This window comes from Poecilia reticulata, chromosome 23 (assembly GCF_904066995.2).
Source record: "Poecilia reticulata chromosome 23, P_reticulata-male-v2, whole genome shotgun sequence".
Taxonomy (NCBI): Eukaryota; Metazoa; Chordata; class Actinopteri; order Cyprinodontiformes; family Poeciliidae; genus Poecilia; species Poecilia reticulata.
The window spans coordinates 19,916,071-19,940,818 of NC_088852.1; the positions used below are offsets into that span (position 1 = coordinate 19,916,071).

Below are 24,748 nucleotides of genomic sequence, written 5' to 3' on the forward strand. Positions count from 1 at the left end.
AACAATATCCCTGTCACTGTAGGGTAACCATTTACGTACCAACAGATCTGCTTGTAGAAAATACCCACATGAGTTTTTGTGTCCTGTTCAGCTGTCTGGACTTGGTCAAACAGGACAGCTAAGGTTGTGTCCTCCTGTTGGGCTGCAATCAACTCACTGAGTGACAAAGGAACAGGAAGAGTTGGCAAACAAGCAGTCTTCTCAACAGAACTAGGCTTACCAGACTCAACCTCCTTATCAGCCAAAGCACGAGTGATGGCACGAGTTACTGCACAAGCTGGAAACGCCTCAGGGAAGTCTTGAGCACATTTGTCTGACACGGAAACAGATGGAGACGCTCGGACCACTAGAGGAGGTGCAACATCTCGCCACACACGTCCACCTGCCAGATTGTTTCCTAAAATGAGAGACACCCCTTCCACAGGCAAAGAAGGACGAACACCTATCGTCACTTCTCCTTGTACCAGTTCTGACTGCAAATAGATCCTATGGAGAGGCACAGAGAAAGTTTCCATCCCAATACCTCTAATTAAGACACTACGACCAGTATCAGAACATGAAGAAAATGGCAAAATAGAATCCAAGATGAAAGATTCAGATGCTCCGGTGTCACGCAGAATCTTTACAGCCACTTTATTAGAACTTCCATTCAGAGTAACAAACCCATGTGTGATGAAAGGAGCGTAATCTTGTCCGACATCCTTCACAAAGTTCTGGGGATCTGAATCAGTCAGTCTGAAAAAGATTGAAAGTCAAGAGGTGCAGCTAAGACAGTTGGTCTTACACTTTCAACTTTAGGTAGCGGTGTAGACTCCACTGAATGCAACTGTGTAACACTGGCTAAAGCCACAGGTTTTCGATGATCCTGTTTGCCCCTATTTGATTTAGTTTTGATATTCAGAGGACACTCATTTTTCCAGTGTCCCTTCTGGCGACAATAGTTACAAACCAAGTCTGCTTTAGATCTCAGTGTATGATCCAATCCATTTTTACCAGGAAACCGGTCATAATGAAATTCCTTAAGGCTGTGGTCACCTTTCAAATGAGAATCCCTCAAAGCTTTATGGGTCAGAACATACTCGTCTGCTAAGACAGCAGCTTTAGCAGCAGTTTTTACTTTATGTTCATTGATATATATAGCCACCCGTTCTGGAATAATGTTCTTGAACTGTTCCAACACCATCAAGTCACAAAGTGATTCAAAATCATCCACACCTTCAGCTGATAACCAACGAGAAAACTGGGTGTTTAGTTCTCTGACCAGATCCGTGTTTGACTGTTTTTCAGCTTTCCTGCAGCTCCTAAATTGTTGCCTGTAATGCTCAGGAACCAATTCATAAGCTTTCAACACAGCTTTTTTAACAGATGTGTATACCTTTCTTTCAGCTGAAGTTAATGAAACGTATGCTTCTTGGGCCTTACCCACAAGCACACTTTGCAGCAGCATGGAGCAATCTAGATCACTCCAGTCATTGTCCTCTGCCATGTCCTCAAACAAAGAGAAAACACATCAGGATCTCTTTCATTAAACTTAGGCAACAGCTTCAACATGTTAACTAAGTTATGTCCAGAAAACCCATCACCACCTTGAGACAGATTAACAGATCCACCACTTAACCTGCCCTCAGACCTCAACTTCAGGCGCTCAGCTTCCAAAGATAATTTCTTCACCTCCAACTCATGTGCCAACCTCTTCTCTTCTTGTTCCTGTGCTAGCTGCTTTTCCTGTAAAGCTAGTTTTTTCTCAAGCTCATATGCTAGCCGCTTTTCCTGTAACTCTAATTTTCTCTCAAGCTCATGTGCTAGTCGTAATTTTTCTAACTCCAACTGCATTTCCATCTCAGTTTTATTCGACTGAAACTTTAATTGAGAAGCTTGAGACACTGTTGAGCTCGACAATTCATTTGGAGCACCAGTTAAAGAAACTGAACCGAGGGAAGTTTCATCTGTCACATCAGCATCTGAAAGAGAGACAGGAAAGACATTCAGTTTTACAAGTTCGTCTTTTAAAAAACTTCTTAGCGGAGGTAACCTTAATCCTTTTACATCTTCAAGATCAACTTTAAAGTGTTCAGCTACTTGACGAATCTGCTCCTTTGTAAGCTTTTCCAAGAGTTCTAATGTTGGAGAAGACAAGAAAGAACTCACAACGTCCATCCTCAAACCAAACTAACCCAACAACCCCACTTTCAAAAAAAAAACAATACAGGTCAAAATATACCCAATTGTTTAAACAACCACAAGGAAGTGCATGACTGGTACAAACAAATGGCAAACCTCCATTTTCCTACCACTAACTAAGTGCCAAAACCCTGACTAACCTTAGCCTAGTCTTCAGGCCTTCCTCCAAGAGCCAAGTCACTTTAAGCACCAAGATACCGCTGGCAGCAAATCCCTCCAGGCCAAGACCTCTCAGGCAGCAAACCACGGCGGTGCCCTCAGCCCAGAGTCCAACCCAAAAATAACAAACCAAAACAACAAACAGGGTAATCTAAAATGAAGTTGCCACAAACAAATACCAGACAGCACTTACCTTTTTTCAAAACACAACCCTCTCTCCCCACCAACAAAAATCCTCATGGACCTCCAGCAACAAACATGAAACATCAAAAATGTCCAAAATCTAGTAAGGTAAAATTCCTTAAACTAGCCAAATAACCTGCAGTACAGGAAAACCAAAGTCAGGGGCATGTAACTGCAACCTGAACTCACCAATGAGGCCAATCAAGCATAATTAGCTCCCACAATGGCAACCATGAAGGGACGAGCCCCCACAATGTTACGTCCACCAGGCTCGTTTGATGGGGCAACATTAATGGAGACCACACAAGGATTTAATGTGTAAATGAAAGTAGAATTTATTAAGTTATATGAAAGAAATAACCCTGAAGAAAAAAGAAATGCCTGAAATAAGAAACCAAAATAGATTAGAGCAAAACCTATAAATAACCAGAAATGAGTAATGCAAAACCTAACAAAACTCAACCAAAAGATACAAACCAAACCAAGTGGGGATCTGAGGAGAGGGAAGGGAAAAGCCTCCCCTCTGCTGTACGCCTAGCAGCTTTAAAGCTGCAGGACGCCAATCAGAGGAACACCCAACACCTGCAGGGCCTGACTGCAGAACCCTGCAAGGAAAAAGAGGGCAGGGCCCACTGATGCCGTAACAGGTTGAATTCATGATATAAAAGAAGAATATGCATGATTACATACAATAGACTTTTGTGAAACGTGATCTTACTTTGACATTCCTCCTATCTGAATATTTATCTTGTGATGGGAGGAATTGCACAACTTAATCAATAATAATAATAATAAAAAAACATGTTCCAGAGTGGTTCATTGTACATAAAGTATTTTTGTGAATAATATTCAAACTAGCGTTAATGTTAACTGATTGCTTTTAAGACCCAGAGTATATTGGAGTGGTAGTGGTCATTCCACATCACAATACAGGACTTAAGAAACTACAGATTTTTCAGTATTCAGTCTCAATTAGGCCTGTCACGATAACAAATTTCCTGGACGATTAATTGTCTAAAGAAATTATTGCAATAAACGATATTGTTTCAAGACCTTTTGACACTGATTTAATGGAAATGACTAATACATGCGATTTCCTGATATTTATTTTCAAAATAACACGTAACACTGGAACCGATAAACTAAATAAACAAAACAACCAAAAACAAAAATAAAATGGATTCTCAGTCTCCATTAACAAAAAACGTACTTGAATAAAAACTGAACAACATAAAGCCAAAGTGGAAATAAATACTGCATTCAACCAAGAGTGCAGATTGTGAAGTCTGTATTGCCCTTCAGTAATCTCTAGATTTAAATAGAGAAAACCGGCACATCCGACTACCTAATGCAGTAGTTCACACTACACCATTTTTTGCCCCTATTTTCCCCTTATGACAATCTTAGATCGTTGGCCGATCTAACTGATCAACATGCAGTGTTTGGTGGGTTACGGTAGATTGTTGTGGCCGCTCCGATCTAAATCAGGGGTTTTCCCTGACTGGGAGCTTAACGCTGAATGTGACAGGTAGCCTATCAGAAAGCGCGGATTCTCCTCCTGCTTTCTGATGGGAAATTACGGAGGGGAATGCCAAACAGCTGACACGGCGCAACCCTAAGTCCAGCGGACATCGGAGATGATATGTGGAAACAACATTAATATTTATTTAACGTTTCGTGCAAAGAATATAGAAATGACAAGGGAAGGAGTTGGAGCCCAATTGCTATCGCAGTTGATGAACCCGGTACGTTTTCAGCTGTTCTTCGTTAACGTAACATAAATAGGTTACAATTATTTTCATTCAGCTAGGACTTTACGCTGACTCTATAGCCACATGCATCACAGGTAGATTCTAGTAAAGCATTGATTAATGCCTGATTTTAAAATTAGTTAACTGGACTTGCAGCCGTTATTTTGTGCCCATGTGGCTGGACATCACACGGCACGACAAACTCGATCGAACCGTTACACCTAGAATTTCTGTCGGCTAATGTGTCTCTCAGGGTTTGAAAATGGGCCGACAACTCGTGTAATGTGCGCTGGACATTAGACTAAGGAAATGAGGAAGGGAGGGTCAGTGGAGAGCACCGGAGCTGAGCCTTTTTCATTCGTCATCAACAGAAAGAAAAAAAGGCAGGAAGAGACGATAATTAAAATGATCTCGATAGGTTTTTTTATCGCCCGATTAATTGATTTATCGTTTATCGCGACAGGCATACTCTCAATTTAATTTGAAGAACAAAATAGTTGGAAGTATGTGATACCTTCTGATAGAGTATAAACATTTGTATTCTTTTTTTTAAAGTTTTGTTAGTTAAGCATTCATAACTCACGGATTATGAATCATATTCTGTATAAACTAAAAAGGAGACAGCTCAAAGTAGAATTGAGTAAATAAACATATATACATCTAAAAACATTTTAGCAATTATAATAAAAATAAAATATACTGTCACGTAACTTTTGAAAAAATGACTTTTAGAATGTATTTTTTTCTGTCAACTTTCATTTAACACTCCAGTCCAGTTGGTGGCAGTAATGCGCTTTCATAGTCGGTCAAGCAGCCGCCATTAAACTCCAGAGGAAGATTTGGACTGGTGGTAACGAGTGCTAACTGCTACACCCAACATGAACGAAAATACCCGTGCGTTGTGTGAAATGGTGTCCTATTTCACGGAGTTAATTTTTCAGTATCGTTTTGATATTAAGCAATGTTCCGGTGGAAAACAACAGATGACACCGCGGCGGTCCAACAAGACCGAACTCACGGTAAGAAAGCTTTTATAATTTACACGTGCAGAGAGGCGAGTTGCTTTGTTTGTTTTCTTAATGCCGAAACAAGTGTAGGGTGAGATTTTGTATTGTAATCTCTATTACATGTGATGTTCTGAACTCTTAAAAATACTCGCATCATCTTTGATTTTTTCAGACCTGAAAAATGGCCAAGCCGTACCAGCCAGACCTCAGACCACGGTGCAGAGGAGCTCTTGCGGAGTCCATCAGGACGAAGAGAAATTCAGTAAGTTATGATTTCACATGAAATGATGATTTCACAGTGAATAGTGAACACTCGTATATTTGTAAGGAAAACTGACCTTCCCGTTATTTTATTTATTTTGTTATAACGCAGTACAGCAAGGCAGAGTGTGGAAAGCAGTAGAGATCTACAAAATGGCGGACGGAGGACGGATCTGAGGACAAAGTCATGAGGTCGGTATGTATAATCACTGCGTTGATTCCCAACAGTATAATGGTTGGTTGAGAATAATTTTAACTTATTTACTTATGTATTTTTGAGAAAGTGACATATTTGCTACAATATTTTTTTTATTGTACATTTATTTCCACAGACTCCACAGAATGGGAGTCACATTTGTGTCAATCAGACTCTTCAGGAACGTTCTGATGTCCATGAGGACAGAGATGCTACTATTTTAGAATGTTGATGATATTTTATGCTTCAATATTGTTTATGTACATAATGTAATTATGCTATGTATTGACAATGCACAAAAATGTTTTCCAGCTGCATCCAGGACCTACTGCCAGTCATCCAGATGTAGCTAAAGAAAGAAGCAGGTAAGATTTATTACTAATCTAGAGATGTCACAATTCCTTGAATGATTAAAGTACTGTGATTTATTAAAATCCATCAAAGCAAATTATCTGCCTCGGAGTTTGTTGAACTGTTTTACTATTTATTAGCAACTGCTTTTAATTCTTTTTTTCTTCCAATTGTTTCCAAGTGTTTCTCTTTTTCATTAAAGTTTTTATTTTTTGTAAGAATGTATTCATGTGTTTTATTGTTTGTTTGTTTTAATGTCTTATGTGTGCATACTAAGCTGGAAGTTGCCAAACAATGTCACTGTAGTTTCATAATGACTAAAATATGCCTGTAGCTCATAATGATTGTCTGTTCTGTATTAACAGCTGATGGAGGAAGGCAGAGAGTATTGGCAGCAGAGGAGGTGGCATTCTGGGAGGATGGCAGCTATGAGGCGGAGTCAGGATGGACCCCAACTTCCTCCAACCAGGAGCTCAGTGACATCAGGACTACAAGACAGGAAGAGACGTCAGGTCCACGCTACAGGAGAGATGTTGGGCCTGTCCTGAACGCAGCATAATGTTTGATCATGTTTGGACAAAAAAACACTGCCAGATGGTCCAGAATGGACAAGCATTTATGTCTTATTTTGTGTGCAAACAGTAAAAATAAAATAAAATGAAATAAATAAATAAAAATCTTCTGTCTCTTTTATGTTCCTCATATATGAACATGTTGCATATAAGTAATATCAAATGAATATATTTTAATACAGCATTTATTTTTTATTTAGATTTTTAAAAATACAGCATTAAAAATGTTAATGATTGGGGCAGGGTTTATTTATAAAGACATAAGTGCTATCCAATGGGCACACATCAACCAACCAATCACATGTCAATGATGAACTCTGATGTCATTGTTTTTTATCCAATGACTGAGAATCCACGTGGGTCTGCTGAAGCGCCTTTGCATATGCTAGGCTATTCGTATGCTAAGTACGAATAGTCATTAACACCTCCCGCCCGCCCGCTCTCCCGCACCGCCACTCCCCCCTCCAAGGATTCCGCAATCGACAGATCTTGACTCCCGTGAGTGAAAATGTAGACTGTCGATTGCTGTCGATATCTGTCGCTGACTAGCTACATTTGCATCAGAATACAGGGTCAAAAATCCCACTTTTTGTCCTGTGTTGACATGATTGAAATCTCCAGCAGTAATGAAAACTGCATCTGGAACGCGGCTCTATAAATTGTTAAACTACTATACAGTGTTCCTAGAGCCGAATTTGCATTGGCAGAGGGTGAAATGTATACTCTGGAGAGCAGGAGTCACCAACACAGTGCCTGGTCGCCCGAGGGGAGATTGTCAATCTACAATAGAGCAAGTTCTGAAAATAGCAATTGTAGAGTGTTGTTTTGGCACAGGGGCAAAGCACGACCCATGTATTGAGGCCTTAGTCCTTGTGGCAGTGGTTGAACCTGCAACCACTGCTTGTGTTAAATACCGCAGGTGTTTAACCTCGCCCTTGTGTATTTAACCTCACCGTGTCCCCTGCTTCCTTCCGGATCCTTGTCGTGGTTTTGTCCTCCCTGCCATTGTCCAGTCTGTGTCGTGTTACCTGTGCTTCCTGGTTTTGTCAACTTTGAGATCTTCACTTAACTCACTTCTGCACTGACCCTGGGTTCTATTCAAGGTGTCCACTGTTGATCACATCCCCTTAGAGGTGTCAATTAGATTTGATCATATACAGGTTCTTCTCAAAAAATTAGCATATTGTGATAAAGTTCATTATTTTCCATAATGTAATGATAAAAATTAAACTGTCATATATTTTAGATTCATTGCACACCAACTGAAATATTTCAGGTCTTTTATTGTTTTAATACTGATGATTTTGGCATACAACTCAAGAAAACCCAAAATCCCTGTCTCAAAAAATTAGCATATCATGAAAAGGTTCTCTGAACGAGCAATGAACCTAATCATCTGAATCAACGAAGTAACTCAAAAGACCTGCAAAAGATTCCTGAGCCTTTTAAAAACTCTCAACTTGCTTCATTACTCAGAACCGCAATCATGGGTAAGACTGCCGACCTGACTGCTGTCCAAAAGCCATCATTGACACCCTCAAGCAAGAACACAGAAAGAAATAACGAATAGGCTGTTCGCAGAGTGTTGTATCAAGGCACCTCTGTGTGAAGGAAAAAATGTGGCAGAAAACGCTGCACAACAAGAAGAGGTGACCGGACCCTGAGGAAGATTGTGGAGAAGAACCTATTCCAGACCTTAGGGGACCTGCGGAAGCAGTGGACTAAGTCTAGAGTAGAAACATCCGGAGCCACAGTGCACAGGTGTGTGCAGGAAATGGGCTACAGGTGCCGCATTCCCCAAGTCAAAGGTCAAGCCACTTTTGAACCAGAAACAGCAGCAGAAGAGCCTGACCTGGGCTACAGAGAAGCGGCACTAGACTGTTGCTCAGTGGTCCAAAGTACTTTTTTCGGATGAAAGAAAATCTTGCATGTCATTCGAAAATCAAGGTACCAGAGTCTGGAGGAAGACTGGGGAGACGGAAATGCCAAAATGTCAGAAGTCCAGTGTCAAGTACCCACAGTCAGTGATAGTCTGGGGTGCCATGTCAGCTGCTGGTGTTGGTCCACTGTGTTTTATCAAGGGCAGAGTCAATGCAGCAGCTATCAGGAGATTTTAAAGCACTCCATGCTTCCATCTGCTGAAAAGGTCTATGGAGATGAAGATTTAATTTTTCAGCACGACCTGGCACCTGCTCACAGTGCCAAAACCACTGGTAAATGGTTTACTGACCATGGTATTACTGTACTCAATTGGCTTGCCAACTTTCCTGACCTGAACCCCATAGAGAATCTGTGGGATATTGTGAAGACAAAGTTGAGAGACGTAAGACCCAACACCCTGGATGAGCTTAAGGCTGCTATCGAAGCATCCTGGGCCTCCATAACACCTCAGCAGTGCCACAGGCTGATTGCCTCCATGCCACGCTGCATTGAAGCAGCCATTTCTGCAAAAGGATTTCTGACCAAGTATTGAGTGCATAACTAAACATAATTATTTGAAGTTTGACTTTTTTGGTATTAAAACACTTTTCTTTGATTGGTCGGATGAAATATGCAAATTCTTTGAGATAGGAATTTTGGGTTTTCATGAGCTGTATGCCAAAATCATCAGTATTAAAACAATAAAAGACCTGAAATGTTTCAGTTGGTGTGCAATGAATCGCATAGTATCTTTTTTCGTCCGATCACATAGTTTGATAATCTACTTGGTTACAGAGCAGACAGAAGACTAGACAGCAGGCACAAGTGTCTTCTTCACTAGAAGCCAGGAGAGATAAAGAAACAATTCAATGACTTCATTGTAATGTTAAGACCAGAGAACCTGCTTCAGAAATCGCTTTCATGAGCTAATGCATCACACAAGGATCATAATACTGCTATGCAATGATCATAGAGGCGCCGGAACTGGGGGGGCCTCCCCCCCCGACACTTTACGGCCCTGCTCTGCCCGTCCGCTGGTCCCGCCAAACATTTACAGAGATTGCACACAACCCTGACAATCTGTCACTGACACCTCTCTGTGTTTATATGCAGACAGAGGTACAGATAAAACCTACAGTATTGAGATCTGGACCAAAAAGCTCCAGATCATAACGGTTTATGCACATGCGGCAGCTTCGGGTCGGGTTGGGATCAGGAACCGGTCTGACATCTGAAAAAAGGCTTTGACTCTGATCTGGTCCAAGTCTGAACCAATTCTGCCTAGAAATTAAATGAGATTTCTGTATTTGTCACCATTTATTGAACTGTGACAATGTTTTCTTTCTAATGGCGTTGATGAAAGAAAAAAAGACATCGGGCCCATGTACGTTTATGGGTCGAACCAAATGCTCACCCACACTTTGACCAGAGCAGATCATTTTTGCTCCAGTCGAAAAATAATTGCATGAATTCCCCCCACCCCCTTTGCTCTTCCAAAAGCCAATCAGTCATCAGTAGCCATAAATATCGATGGCTATTGATGGTTTTCAGGTCTCTGTTGGCTGTTGAAATTACTTTTTGTGCTAAATAACAAGCAGATTAAAGTTTTTTCATGGTGTTTTTCAATCAATCAACCAGGTATTGTGTAGTTGGTGCTTTTAATCAGTTTTCAGTTAAATTAATTCAATTCAACTCTATAACAGTCACAAAATGTCACCAAAATCACTCTGTCCTTCTAAAATCTTTCAGAAAATTGCAAAGGTGTATTGAATTGTATTGTTTGCAGAATATCGCAATATATATCGTATTGTGAGCATAATATTGTGTATCGTATCGTACCGTGAGATTATTGTATCACTACAACCTTAGTCATAATAAACATGCAGTTGAGCTTTACACCATTTCCGTTCAGCCCTACGGCAGAGTTGTCTTGCAGATTGAACTGTTTGTGCATTTCTCCATGGAGATTTCTTCCTACCAGTCACAACTTTCACTTTAATTGGGGCAATGTAATCAATGATATCTGAAAGTTTGCACTGAAAATCATCTACCAACTTATCTACGTCATTATAACTTAAGGGCGAGGAAGAAGAGTAGATTTGATTAAATATTTCTGCTGTGTTTTCTGTGAAAGTACGTTTTGTGATAGTAGCTTTTTGTCCAAGTGGGTTAACGGATAAAGAACTGTCAAAGATAACAGCAAAGTGATCCAACAGGGCGACATCAGTTACAGAAACATTGGAAATATTCACACTGATAACCAGGTCCAGTTTGTGTCCATGAGTGCGTGTTGCTTGTTTGACATGTTGTGTTAGACCAAAACTCTCTAATATATTACAGAGCTTTTTTGCCCCTCGGTCTTGGTGGTTAACAACATGAATGTTGAAATCACCGTCAACTATTAAACAATCATAATCAATGCATATGAGAGATAGAAGCTCATACAAGTCCATAAAGAAATTTTCCACATATGTTGGAGTTTTGTATAAAGTTAGTGTAAAAGTTTGTTTATGGCCTTTTACCTCAATTCTAAGATACTCAAAAGACATGAAATTACCCAATGACATTTTACTACAATTTATGATATTCTTAAATATTGAAGCCACGCCTCCTCCTTTTTTGTGTTTTCTATTCTCACGTAAAAAATTGTACGTAGGAGACGCTGATTCAATTAGTACGATTGGTTCATTATTGTCACTCAACCATGTTTCTGTCAGAAATAAAACATCAATATTATGCTAGGTGATGAAATCATTAATTAATAAAGCTTTAGCACAGAGAGATCTGGTATTTAAAAGAGCCAGGTTAAGTGACTTGGAGGCTTCTTCAATCTGAGGTTCCTTTAGGCAGGGGGTCAGTCTGAGGTTTGAATTAAGACCGCTGTTTTTTTGTATTTCTGTTTTTTGTAACTTGTCTTGTAGTGATCCGGACAGGTAATGTCCTGTTTTGGAGTGCCGGGGGACCAGACACATTCTGGAGGAAGACGGGTGTAAAGATAATATCTCAGACCTCAGAAATGCAGAGAGTCGGGCCCAGGCGAACCTGTTGATCCTTAGATGAAGTGAGGTCTGCTATGTTAGCGCTAAGGAGAGTCGTGCCGAGGCGAACCTGTTGATTCATTCCATCCGTAAATTTGAGAAACTCTGGTCCGGAAGATATTTCTTCAAAGGTATCTTGTGAGTGAGTGCAGGAGCAGAGAGGGAGGGGGGAAGAAGGAGGGAGGGGGGAAAGATGAGGGAGGGGGGGGAGGATGAGGAAGGGGGGAAGGAGAAGGGGAACCAGTCGCTCTGTCCCCAGTCAATGTTTTATCAGTTTGTTTTGGGACACTTTGCTTCTGATAAGCGGAGGGTTCCATCCTAGTCAGACATCCTTGAGCCTGTTCTGAAGCGATGGTCATATTGTTGTTCTTGTTGATAAAATGAAAAATGTTTGCAGTGAGCAGCCTTATTCCATGTTTAAGATTGCGCTCGCCTCTCCCATAGAGGTGAAAGCGCTGCCAATAGATTCAGAGGTTATCGATGAAGGTCACTGAGCTAAAGTCTCAATATTTGGCTGATCAGTGGTTAGAGAGAGCACTTTGCGAGTCAAATCAGATACAGTGTCACCAAATAACCACTCTAGTTTTCTTGGGATTGCAAACATGACTGATTCCATTTACTGCCTCATCTCCAACAATAAGCACTCTTGGCATAGCTTTCATTTTCCTGGTGGTCACTTTGTCCTTCGGAGCTTTGGGGGGGTGGATGTGTTGGTCTAGCCTCATTGTTGATGTTTGAAGGTGGGTTTTTATTCTGAGGCTAAGGTTTGAGTGCATAAAATCTGTTTTTCAGTGGGATTCCCACGGAGTCGGAATGTTTTGAGGCTTGGGCTGGTCGCTTTGTCCTTGGGAGCGGGGTCGGTGGAGCCGTTTTAGTTCCAGCTGCTTGTTTGCTATTCTTTGGCGGAGCAGGTGTTGAAGTTGATGGTGGGTTTCGGCTCAGAGCCTGCCACACTGATTCATCCAGGTGAGGGGTTCTCCCTGTTAGTCTTCTTATGGGATCCACAGTGTGAGACTTCTGTTTCGGCTTGGCGCCCTGAGCGTTCCAGGGTGAGCTGCTTGGTGCGGGGTGTACGACCTATCCGTTGATTTGAGAAAGAGTTGTTTCATTTCCACAGGTAGTGTTTATCTCAAAATTCACCTCCAGCCGTTAAATCTTCATTTCAATAGATTGAAGTCATTGTATAATACTGCAAATGTCCCTGGGGTCGGCCGGAGGCATTTTGCCCTGGTTAAACTTGGAGGTGAAAAAACAAGTAAGAAAATCTCACAGTCCTTATGTTTGAAGTAATCCAGTTATGATGTTGATAATGTAAATATAACTATAAAAACTGACTTAAAAAATAACTCACAAAGTTATCAGTAAGAATGAGAGAGAGCAGGATAAGCTGTTCCTTCTTCATTTGTCAGAGCGAAAAAAAGATAAATCTCCTCCATCTCCCAGTGTTGTAGTACTCGAGATCGGTCTTGGTCTCGAGACCATTTTTTAGTGTCGTCTCGGACTCGACCACATTTGGTCTCAGTCTTGTCTCGGTCTCGGGTGCTCAGCACCCGAGACCTCGGGTGCTGAGGGTGCTGAGGTCTTGGGTGCAAATTCAAGTTGCGGTCTTGACAGTTGCAGTCAAGACCGCAACTGTGAAAATATTACTAAACTTACAGCATACTGTCCAGTTTATTTGTTAACATGCTTGTTTTCACTGGATACAAAATGCACTGATTAAAATCCAAGCAATAACGTGACTCACCAATTACGTGTTTCTGCCCCTCCCACTCCCACCACCTTTCACTCGCACTCGGCGCTCCAAGACATGCGTATTGGCTTTCAATGAGCAGCAGTCTGTCTGATCATCAATAATAGAATAGCGCTGCATAAATCATAAGAAATCCGATGGCCACAGCAGTGCTTCGCTTTCATAGACGGTGGGGCGTACGTCTAATTTTTTCCGTCGCTTAGAAAAGACGGTAAGCTCCGTTGACGTGATGTAATGACATGAATAAGTATTTGTGATGGAAAAAAAAGTCACTCACTGTGCAGAATTATTGTGCGGACTAAAGTGTTGCTTATATGGGACAACACTGTGTCCAAAAGTCTGCAAAATAGTGATGTGACATTCACGAGCGATCCGAGTCTTCTGAACTTCTCTTTACCAAGAAGATAGGACTGGAGCCTCACTGAGAGCCATTCTTTGTTCTTGTAATGCTCAGCATACACTGCAGTAGCTATTATTTTATGTAATTATTAGAGATGTGCCGATCAGGATTTTTCCTGCCGATACCGATACCTATCACCCATGAGGGCCAATCACTATGGAGGAATTCAAAGGTGCTAAACTCATGAATTAAGAGACGATACACAAAACTCCATTCTCTCCGGCTCACTGACAACCAGGAAGACATTTAATGCACATCTGCGGAATCACATATTACATTTTCATCATGTCATTTTCATCGTCTCAGAATCCAAATGTCTTCCCTTCCGCTTCTGGCTTTGAGCATTTATACCGCTTTCAGTCTGCTGTTGTGTATTGGAAACCATCTGACCAATGACGTTCTGAATCTGGCTTCTGGCTCTGTTTTACATTGAGTGTGTGTTGGAAGTTCCGAGAATTCTGGGCCGACCTCGTGGAAGTTAAATCTGCTCCCTCAGAGGACCATTAGTCAGACTGTTAGTTCTTATCTGTCCAAACAGAGACTCTGGCTGAGTCCCTTGCCTGCCAGGAATGTCTCGTACAACACCTTATTTGGTGTTGAACCAGCACAACATAACACATTCCTTTTCAGTAAAACATATCTTAATGTGAATTAACACAACTTTTAACTATTAACATAATTATATTCCTCAACATCACCGATACCGTTCACCGGTACCGATCACATAATTATTATTGTTTTTTAATCATAAACACTACCCGTTACATTATGTGGAAAAAGGAACCATGAATTCACCTTAATTTAGACAAAAACTTGTTTTTAATAACTTTTTCCAAGAAGAAAACTAAACAAAACAGGCATTCTGCAAATTGTACTGCTATTGGTAATACTTTCTTTAACAGACTGATAACATTTGAAGGCTCTGAAGAGGCTAAATAATGCAAAGAGCCAAAATAAAACCTCTCAACATTGCCAAAAAAATTCAAGTATAAAACTTAACATTCAAAGGCAAATACAGATTCCATTACCATAAACAATCCAGAGTTACTGAATGAAAACTTCCTGATAGCATGGCGGCTAACTGATTACTGCTAGTTCTTAGTGGCTGTTTCTGACTGAGCGGAGTAATTATGCAGAGCAGGGAGGAGATCAATTATTTTTTTCAGAGATTATCTGTCTCATGTTAGGACAGCAAAAGTTTTAATATGTATGTAAAATGTATTTCTTTTAGGTTAGATGCTGCAGCCGGTGTTAGAGTCACTACCAGGTGGAGCAGAAGCGGCGCTCCGTCTATGAAATATTACTACTTTTAGCGTGTAGCAGCGGTTCAACAGCGAGAGCAGAACCAGCGTCTTACATCGCAGCTCAAAGACTTAAATAATTTTGAGGGTTATTTTTTAGCTTTCTGACCTCATGCTAATCCGGGTGAGTGTTTGTAGCTGTGCGCTGCTTTACCTGCTATCTGATCCTCCATATGTCTTTTTTACTGCAGTGAGCCTCGATGTAGCCAAACTCCGTCAAGTATGCCATTGTTTTTATGTTGTTTTAGCTTCGTTGTGTTGATGCATTTTGACGTGCTTCAATTTTCAGCGGCAACACGCAAACTTCCCCATTCACTCAGTGCGTTATAGTTACACATCGCTTGGGATTTGTTGCTGCGCGTTTGCGCAGTGTGAAGAAAAGAGGAGACCAGCTGCACAGGCAGGCTGCGAAATGAGATGCAGGTGATCGGTATCGGCAACAAGAGCCAATGATCGCCGATCACCGAGCATGCACTTTTTCACGAAAATCGGTTGATTATGATCAGTGACCGATCGATCGGCACACTTCTAGTAATTATATACATTTATTTAATTAGCAAGTAAATAAAATACAAGAACAAAAGAGCTTGCACAAACAGAGCATTGCTCATTTATTGCTTTTGTTCAAAGTGGCAGCTGTAAAGCCCAGGTCACACTACACTATTTTAGAATTGTTGGCCGATTTTCAAAACCTGAGAGACCACACACAAGCCGACCAAAATTGTAAAATAACGTATTCGATCGGGCCCAATCGTGGAGTGCGTGATGTTCAACCAGCCACACGGCAAGAGCAACACACCATACACAAACTGATTTCTCACCGACATTCAGATTCCTGACCGAAAATACAGGAAAATCCCACTATAACACCCGTGAATTTAGAGTAAACAAACATGCCTGACAACGTAGAAGCAATAGCGACAGCTTGTGAGCTTATTTTAAACTTAATAGATGTAACAAAAAGAAAAGGGGCATACGGCAACCCTATTTTTTTTAAAGTTAAGTTTTTTCGTCTATATTTGTGTGTTCAGATTATTTTCTGTTCTGTCGTTACTTTAAGCTTCATCGGTTAATTAGTATTTGCTGTTTTAATGTTTACAATTACATTGAGAGCAATATGCACAAAATAATGGCTACAAGTCCAGTTAACTAATTTTAAAACCAGGCATTAATCAATGTTTTACGAGTGATAACTACATTCTGTAAGCATCAAGCCCTGACTGAATGAACAACCTTATTGTTATAACCTATTTATGTCACGTTAACGATGAACAGCTGAAAAACGACCCGTGGGAAGCAATTTCGCTCCAACTCCTCTCCTTGTCATTTCTATATTCTTTGCACAAAATGTTGAATAAACATTAATGTTGTTTTCACATATCATCTTTGATGTCCGCTGGACTCTGTGTTGCGCCATGTTAGCTGTTTGGGGTTCCTCTCCGTGCTTTCTGAAGGGAAAGTATGGAGGGGAATCCGTGTTTTCTGATTGGCTACCCGTCACATTCAACACGCTGCTTTCTCGCTACCAGTCAGGGAAAACACCACACGCTGCGATAATCGGCCAAGACAATCCAACATGTTGAATATGTCCGATTTCAGATGGGAGCGGTCTCAACCTTCTACCGATTGGACCCAATCAGTCGTAACACACCACACACTGCAGAATGATCGGTTAAGATACTCGCAAGCGACAATCTTAGTTGTAAGGGCAAAAATCGTGTAGTGTGAACTGGGCTTTATGTCTGCCACAATGGCAGACATTACAGCATTGTGCTGTCTGGCTTCATGCAGTATGAGAGAACAATCATGGTGAGCGGCTTGTGCTTGGTTACTTTTTGCTTGTTGCTCTTTGGTAAGTGTTCATTGCTGAGTGTTGTTTACCGTCAAGGCATTGCCTCAATTGCCTTGACGGTAAGCAGACGGTGCAGACAGTGGATATTTCTGACATGAATCATATGGGCAAATGCCCAGGGTGTTATGTTTTTAGATAAGCAGAACAAAGAGTTAATTCTGCTTTTAATATTGGTTAAATTTATTTCAGCTCTAAGTATTTTAATATCTAGGCATTTTTATGGGAATGTGAATCTTTCAGATCAATTTGATTAGCAATTTTGGTCATATTTCGCATTTTATTGTGTCATGTACTGCGGGGCGCTGGTCTTGGTCTTGACTTGGTCTTGGACCCTTAAAGTCTTGATCTTTTCTCGGTCTTGGGTTAGGTGGTCTTGACCACAACACTGCCACCTCCTCCCTGAGCTGCTACTGCTGTCTAAAGAAATTCATCATTCTGACCAAAAACCACCAATCAGAACCAGGAGGCAGTGTTGTAGTCAAGGCCACCTAACCTGAGACCAAGACAAGACCAAGATCAGAGTGTATCGAGACCGAGACAAGACCAAGACTTTTAGGGTCCGTGACCAAGCCAAGACCAAGACCGAGAGAGGTCGAGTCAAGACCAAGACCAGCGCCCCGCAGTACATGACACAATAAAATGTAAAATATGATCAAAATTGCTTCTCAAATTGATCTGAAAGACCCACATTCCCATAAAAACACTGAGAATCATCCATTCTCCATGTCAAGTTTGTGATGTATGAGGTTGAAAAAGAGTCAGCAAGGTGAATTCATAAATTCCATTTATCCATTAAATACTTAGAGCTGAAATAAATTTAACCAATATTATTGGTCTAATGCATCGCAGTGGTCTAATGCATCCCTAAAAAGATAACGCCCTGGGCATTTGCCCATATTATTCATGTCAGAAACCACCACTGTCTGCACCATTAAACATAGCAACCGAGGCAATGCATTAACTATAAACAAAGCTCAACTATGAACACTGACCAAGGAGCAACAAGCAAGAAGTAACCAAGCAGAAGGTGCTCACCGTGACTGTTCTCACCCTCTCTCCCGCTGCAGAAAGCCAGGAAGCACATACATGTAGTGCTGTAATGTCTGCTACGACAGGTGACAAAAACAATCAAAGAGAAATGTGCATGCTCTGCGTGCTCTTTCGTTTGTGTTTTATTTATTTGCTAATTAAATAAATATCAATGTATATAATTAAATAAAATCATGATGGGGAGGCTCCAGTTCTATCTTCTTAGTAAAGAGTCATTCAGAAGAATCGGATCGTTCATGAATGTCAATGCACTATATTGCAGACTTTTGGACACTGTTGTTGTCCCATATAGGTGACACATTACTAAACACCTCCGCACGTATTCCCACCGTCTGAGAAAGCAAAGTGCTGCTGAGTTAGCTGTCGCCATCGGATTTCTTATGATTTATGCAGCGCTATTCTATTACTGACGATTAGACAGACATCTGCCTTTCAGAAAACCTCTGCGCATGTCTGGGAGCACTGTGTGTGAGTGAAAATTGTGGGGGGAGTAACAGAAACACTTAAAACAAAGATGTTAACAAATAAACTCGACAGTATGCTGTAAGTTTAGTGATATTTCCACAGTTGCGGTCTTGACTGATCTTGAAATAAAATCCTGGCTGAGTCCTCAGCTCCCGAGACCGAGACTAGACAGAGACCATCAAAAAATGGTCTTGAGACCAAGACCGATCTTGAGTACTGCAACACTGCCAGGACTACGGCCGTAGCGCTGTCAATAAACCTCATTCACTCACTGCTAAGTGTGCTAATGGAAAATTTTGTAAAGATTGTTTTAATTTTTGAGTAATAAATACATTGTTTTTGTTGTGTAACTGTAAAAAGAGTAGAGAAACAGGAAAAATCCACATAGATTCCCTGTAATGATGCTAACTAGCTTGTCATTGGACACAGTGTTGCTCTCCTTTTTCACTGGGACAGAGGGGAGGGGTTATGCTGGTATGCAGATAGCGCTGCTGTTGACTGACTCATCTGTTAAGTGTGGTCAGAGATAGAGACATGTTAAATCAGTGATTCTTGAGAATAGGGACAAAACAGGTCCTATGGATAAAGCACAAAATTTGAATAAAATATACACAAAATATAATTTTTTCAAATATCTGACTAAACTAACCTGGGTCATGTCAGCACAACAATGTATATTTTCCAGGTATTTGCTGAATATTTTTTTTATTTTAAACATTGTAGTCGGTGGATGATGACTGTTAAAGCCCTTGTCCAGGAGCAGAACTCAATTCATTATAATAGTTTAATACAATTAAAGAAATACTAAAATTATATATTATGACAATTAAGTATAAGTAGTCATATAATTATAAAAGTATCAATAAAATGAATTAAAAGTAATTTTTATATATTTTCCAACTCCATTGAAATTTGTCCCTAGTTTTTGTCAACACCGTCAGAAATGAAAAGAATGTAAAAAAAAAAAAATCAGGCATTATTGGGGGGCACCAGAACTTCTGAGGACCCCATGACCATTTCATTTCTCTTCCTTTGCTAAGAGGGCTAGTGAGCTCTGGTTAGCTTAAGTTATTCTTTAGTTTTTTCTTCTTTTTATTCCTAAGTTTTTTGTCACAACCATGATGTGTCAACACCATAACTGACAATTTACAAAACTTTTATGAAATTGTGTGAAATAAAAGCTAAATTTTGGTATAATGTAAAGATTTCATGGACCTGATGAACTAGAACATGGCCTCCTTCAGAATTGCATCATATAAATTGAGATAGTTTGGCATTTCGTCAACTCTGTCAGATGTCAACTCCATCAGAGTTTTTGACACTTTCAGTGAAATTCTTGTCAAATCTCACTTAAATGTGCAATTAATTCATTTTAATGTAATTTACATAAATTGCATTACTTCACATGTATCAAGTTTTTCTTTTTACTCACTAGTTTGTCACCACTTTCAGTTCTGTGTCAACACCGTCATGCAGTGTCTACTCTGTCAGATGGACTTTTTGTAGTTTTTTGTTTTAAATAATATTTATTTTGTTTTTTGAGAAGCATTTGTCTGCAAAATGAGTAAAGATATCACTAATAGGGTCATTAAAAATTATTTTTTATTTATTTTTGTCAGATGGTGATGACAGCGTTCTAGGCCAGGTCAATTAAAAATGTAATTTTTTTTTTAAAAAGTGAAGTATGTCATGTAAACTTAAAACATGAACTAATACAGCAGCTTAACGAAAGCCAGGTATAAATAAATTACATAAAGATTATTTTAATCTTTGATGAAACAAAACTTCCACAGGTAGTTTGTATCTATAAGAAATGTGCTGAGTAAGCAGTGTGTGATGTAGGATTAGTGTGCACATGCACATTACCACAAGGTAGGACAGATTGATAAGTAGCACAGATGGTTAGAACACCGGCTCCACCGGCTGTGTGCGTTGCCATGGCAATAGTGTAGTGACACTCCTGCCAACAGCGCCAAAATGTGGCGACACTGATTTGGTGAAGATTTAGCTTTAATAGATTGCCCAACAACGCCACCCTGGGAATTTCACCCAGGGAAAATTTCCTTTGGTTTAAGGCACACAGGTTCAGTTATGCAGGGATTAAAACATCTGAGACAGTTTCAAAATGATAAAAAAATTATGAAATGTATCCACTGTGACACAATCGTTTATTGTAGTATTATTGGATAAATTAACAGTTTTTATTCCGCAATTGCAGTTTATTTTCCACTCTTAGTCGATGAGAAGGACATCAGTCGGCACTGGTGGAGTTACCACTCAGCTCCAACCTCGGAAAAAAAGTTCTGGAAAAATAGTTTTCAATTTTAGATTTATGTAGCTCTTAATTTTCCTAATGGTTCTAAAATATTTCAGCCAGTGAAAGACTCTAATCGATCTGAATAAACAATAGGTTGAGGTGTATGCATTTTTGTTCTCACCCTTTTGCCCAACTTAGTTTTTTCATTTAGTTCATAAGTTCACTTTTTGCTTGAACTACAGGAGCACATTATTTGAAACTGTAACATAATCCTATATGTTTTTGCATTTTTTAGGGGTTATTTTACTTCTCCTGGATCGGTTACGGAAGGTCAGATGGGAGCAGATGTGGCGACTGACTGCAGAAAGAGAACTAATGAGCATGCTGTCCACCTCATTGGCAGACCAGGTTACATTAATAGATTCTATTCTGCACATGCACAAACTTGATTATTATTTTTAAAATGTTTTAAAAAATTCAGCTAATCTGACAAATGTTGGAAATATGTATAATTTCAGCATAAACTGAAATATGCTCAATTAATCCTAAAAAGACACCAAAAACCATTTGAAAGCGGTTTAACATGAAAATGAAAGTCCACCTACTGCTCAACAAGAAACTTGTATTGGTTTTAACTCAGAAATTAAAGTTTATGAAGTCGGTTTAAAAACAAGAGACAAGTTGTCTAAACATTATTTTTTAAGTTCATTAATCTTGAATTGTGAGTTTTAACTTAATGCTGCAATATAAACCAATTACTTCACAATATGCACGAAAAAACTGCCCTCTCCTAGTTAAAGAGCACACATTTCTCTATTATTTTCACTGATAATATCAAGTTAATAACTATTTTACTTTAGAATGATTTAAATTCTCGTTTCAAATTACGCAAACAAAATTTCTGATTTGATAATGAATTTTATTAAACCTCACAATAAATTCTGTTTAAAAACATTTAGTGTGATCAGGACATTATCCTGAAGCTTTACAAAATGAAACTTGTATTATAATGAACATTTGCCCTAACACACAAGCGTCAGATTAATGTAAGACACTTCTAGCTCACTCACGGTGCAACTCGGGGTACAAAAACATGCTGCTAACCACACTGGGAAATAGTTCCCACTTCGGTCTATTTCTTATTTCAGCTTTTTAAATGCTAACCTAAAAACTCTAGTTTATTCGACTCTTGGAGTCTCTTGGAATTAATAAAATATTAACACAACGTATTACTGTAAGTTTATCTTTCATAAACTCACATTTAGGTTCAAAATCTAAAATGTTGGTTACGTATTGTAACCCCAGATTCTATGAATATAGGAGCAGCCCTTTAAGGCTATTGCTAGTGGGTTTTGCTCTCGCACACAGCCCAGCACTGAAAAAGAGGGGCACTTACTGGATGGGCTCCTCCCCGGTCTGTATAAATAATGGTCAGACCGGACAAACGGCTCCCTAACAGTCTTTTCTTCAGCTATTCAGGAACCAGTGAGGCCCACAGCTTAAAGGGCTGCGCCTATACTTATAGAATCTGGGGTTACAATACGTAACCAATGTTCTATTTCGTACAGGCTTCATCCTTTAAGGCTATCGCTAGTGGGTTAACGGCGAAGCAGGATGTAGGAAGCTGCCGTGCAAATATCCTCCACAGACATTCCTCCACGCAGAGCTGTGGAGGATGAAATCCCTCTGGTAGAATGAGCTCTCAGATTCTCTGGAGGATCCAGTTCAGAGGAAGTGTAAATCTGTGAGATGGCCTCACACAACCAGTGAGAACGACGCTGAGTGGACAGAGGATGCCCCACTGAATTACCTCTATAATGCACGAACAAACACTTAGAGCGACGCAGTGCAGACGTGTGTGCCACATAACATGAGAACGCGCGCACAGGGCAGAGAAGATGAGATGCAGCTTCTTCCTCAGAGTTATGTGGAGGAGGGTAAAAATCCTCCAAAAATATCTCCCTGGATCTGAACGAGCTTGTGATGCTTTTAGGAGTAAAAGCAGGGTTGGGACGCAGCACAGCCACGCTGCCATCGGCTCATATTCTGAGACAAGAGGGAGCTACAGAGAGAGCGGATAAATCGCTCACTCTCTTTGCAGAAGTAAGGGCCAACAGAGCAGAGCAGTTTTTAAAGACAAAAACTTAAAAGTGGAGCCTGATCTAAAGGCTCGAATGGAGCTTCAACAAGAGCGCGTAGGACCAGGGTTAAATCCCGCAGAGGAGCAAGTGGGCGCGACACAGGTATGCGTCTGCGTACACCTCTCAGAAACCGCTTCATCAATAGGTGGTTGAAGATCGTTCTGTCACCAGAACAGGACGAAATAGCAGCAGCATAAGTTTTAAATAATGCTGAAAGATAAATTTCTGTCAATTAGCTGAAGGAGGAACAGAGATCATGCTCCTCTTCTGGCGCACAGGATCTATGTGAAGGAGAGTGAACCATCTCTGGAGGCATCTTGTGTGCAACAAACCCAGCGGGACCATCACATGAGCTGCTGACATCATTCCCAGCAGCTGCATGACTGACAGAGTAGTCACTACTATAAACTGTTGACTCTCGACTGTGCTAATTGGGCTCTCATTGTTGCTGAGTTCAACTCCACTCCGAGATAAACAATAATCTGGGATGGAATAATGGAACTCTTTTCGCAGTTGATGGAAAACCTCAGGATCATCAAATGTGTTGCCAGCTTCTGGGTCTGCATTGCGGCTTCCTCTCTGGACTGAGCCAGTAAAAGCAGGTTGTCCAGATAAAAGAGGACTCTCATCCCTGCTACATGCAATGGCTGCAGCGCTGTTTCCACACATCTGGAAAAAGTGCGCGAGACGAGAGAATAACCGAATGGCAGACGCTTGTATTGATACTGGATCCCCTGGAAGAAGAAACACAGATTCTTCCAGTGTTTCAGGATGATGGGCACGTGGAAATACATGTCCTTTAAATCTTTGGAGGTGAACCAGTCGCCCCGGTGAATGTTTTCCAATACCTATCTCTCTGTCAGCATATGGAATGGCCTCTCCATGATCGAACTGTTGAACAGAGACAGATCGAGGATGGGTCTCACTCCTCACATTTTTTGGGAACCAGAAAATAGCAGGAATAAAACCCTGCGTTTTCCTCTCCTCGGGGACCGTGGAAATGACACCTTTCACCATCAGTTCCTGCAGTTCTGACTGAAAGCGGCGTTCTGCTCCAGAGATGATAAGACCGTCTTCACAATTCCCCTGAACAGCAGATGGCTGGCTCCAAACTGCAGCATGTAACCCTTGTTGATCAGTAAATCTATCCACCTGTCCAGGGAACATGTGCGCCGCCACTCTGAATAACGTTCTTACAGTGGGCATGCATATATGTGAGGCGCTGTGGTCCGCCTCACATATATGAGGCGGACCACATATATGTGGTCCGCCTCATATATGTGGAGACGGTGGAGAAGACGGCTGCCGGCGGAATAATTTGATCTCCTCTCAGCGTAACCAGAATCACCCCACGAACGGCGACCTGACTCGGTGGGCCTGTCGCCTCGCCTAGCACCAGCCTTGAAGGCTAGCCTCCGCCTCCTCTCCTCCAGCGGGAGAAGAGCACAGGAGCGGCAAGAGGGCTGAGGCGTGTGAGCGAGATTGCCGTGATGGGGGCCCAGGCATCCCTTGCAGATCCGGTGCCCATCGAAGGACATAATGTACCCTGTCTGACAAGATAGGCAAAAATGGATGGAACCGTTAGAAGACATTTTCGCTCTTAGACTTTATTGCTATCGCTGTGCTGAAGAAAAAGAGGGAGTTGTTTGTCCAATTTAATTATTTATAGAGACCGGGGAGGGGCCCGTCCAATAGGTGGGTGTGGACTAAGATTTTTTCAGTGCTGTACTGCACCTGAGGAATAAACCCACTAACAATAGCCTTAAAGGGCGAAGCCTATACAAAATAGAACTTGCAAAATTTATTTGACGTAAAGAGCAGAAGATGGTAGATTTTACAACCCCTCCCCAAGACCACTAAGAATAAATTCTGGCACTGGGTGTAACACAAAATCAGTACACAATTGATGTCAG

General features: G+C 40.8%; 1 protein-coding gene across 12 annotated transcripts in view; it reads left to right on the top strand.

The window, feature by feature from the left end:
• large1 (LARGE xylosyl- and glucuronyltransferase 1) overlaps positions 1–24,748 on the top strand; it is a 150,150-nt gene that overhangs the window by 60,532 nt on the left and 64,870 nt on the right. For all 12 annotated transcript variants that reach the window (XM_008401201.3, XM_081603760.1, XM_081603758.1 and 9 more), the window contains one exon: positions 20,990–21,102. In XM_008401201.3, the coding sequence (XP_008399423.1) occupies positions 20,990–21,102 (113 nt within the window). The remainder of the gene's footprint in view (positions 1–20,989; positions 21,103–24,748) is intronic.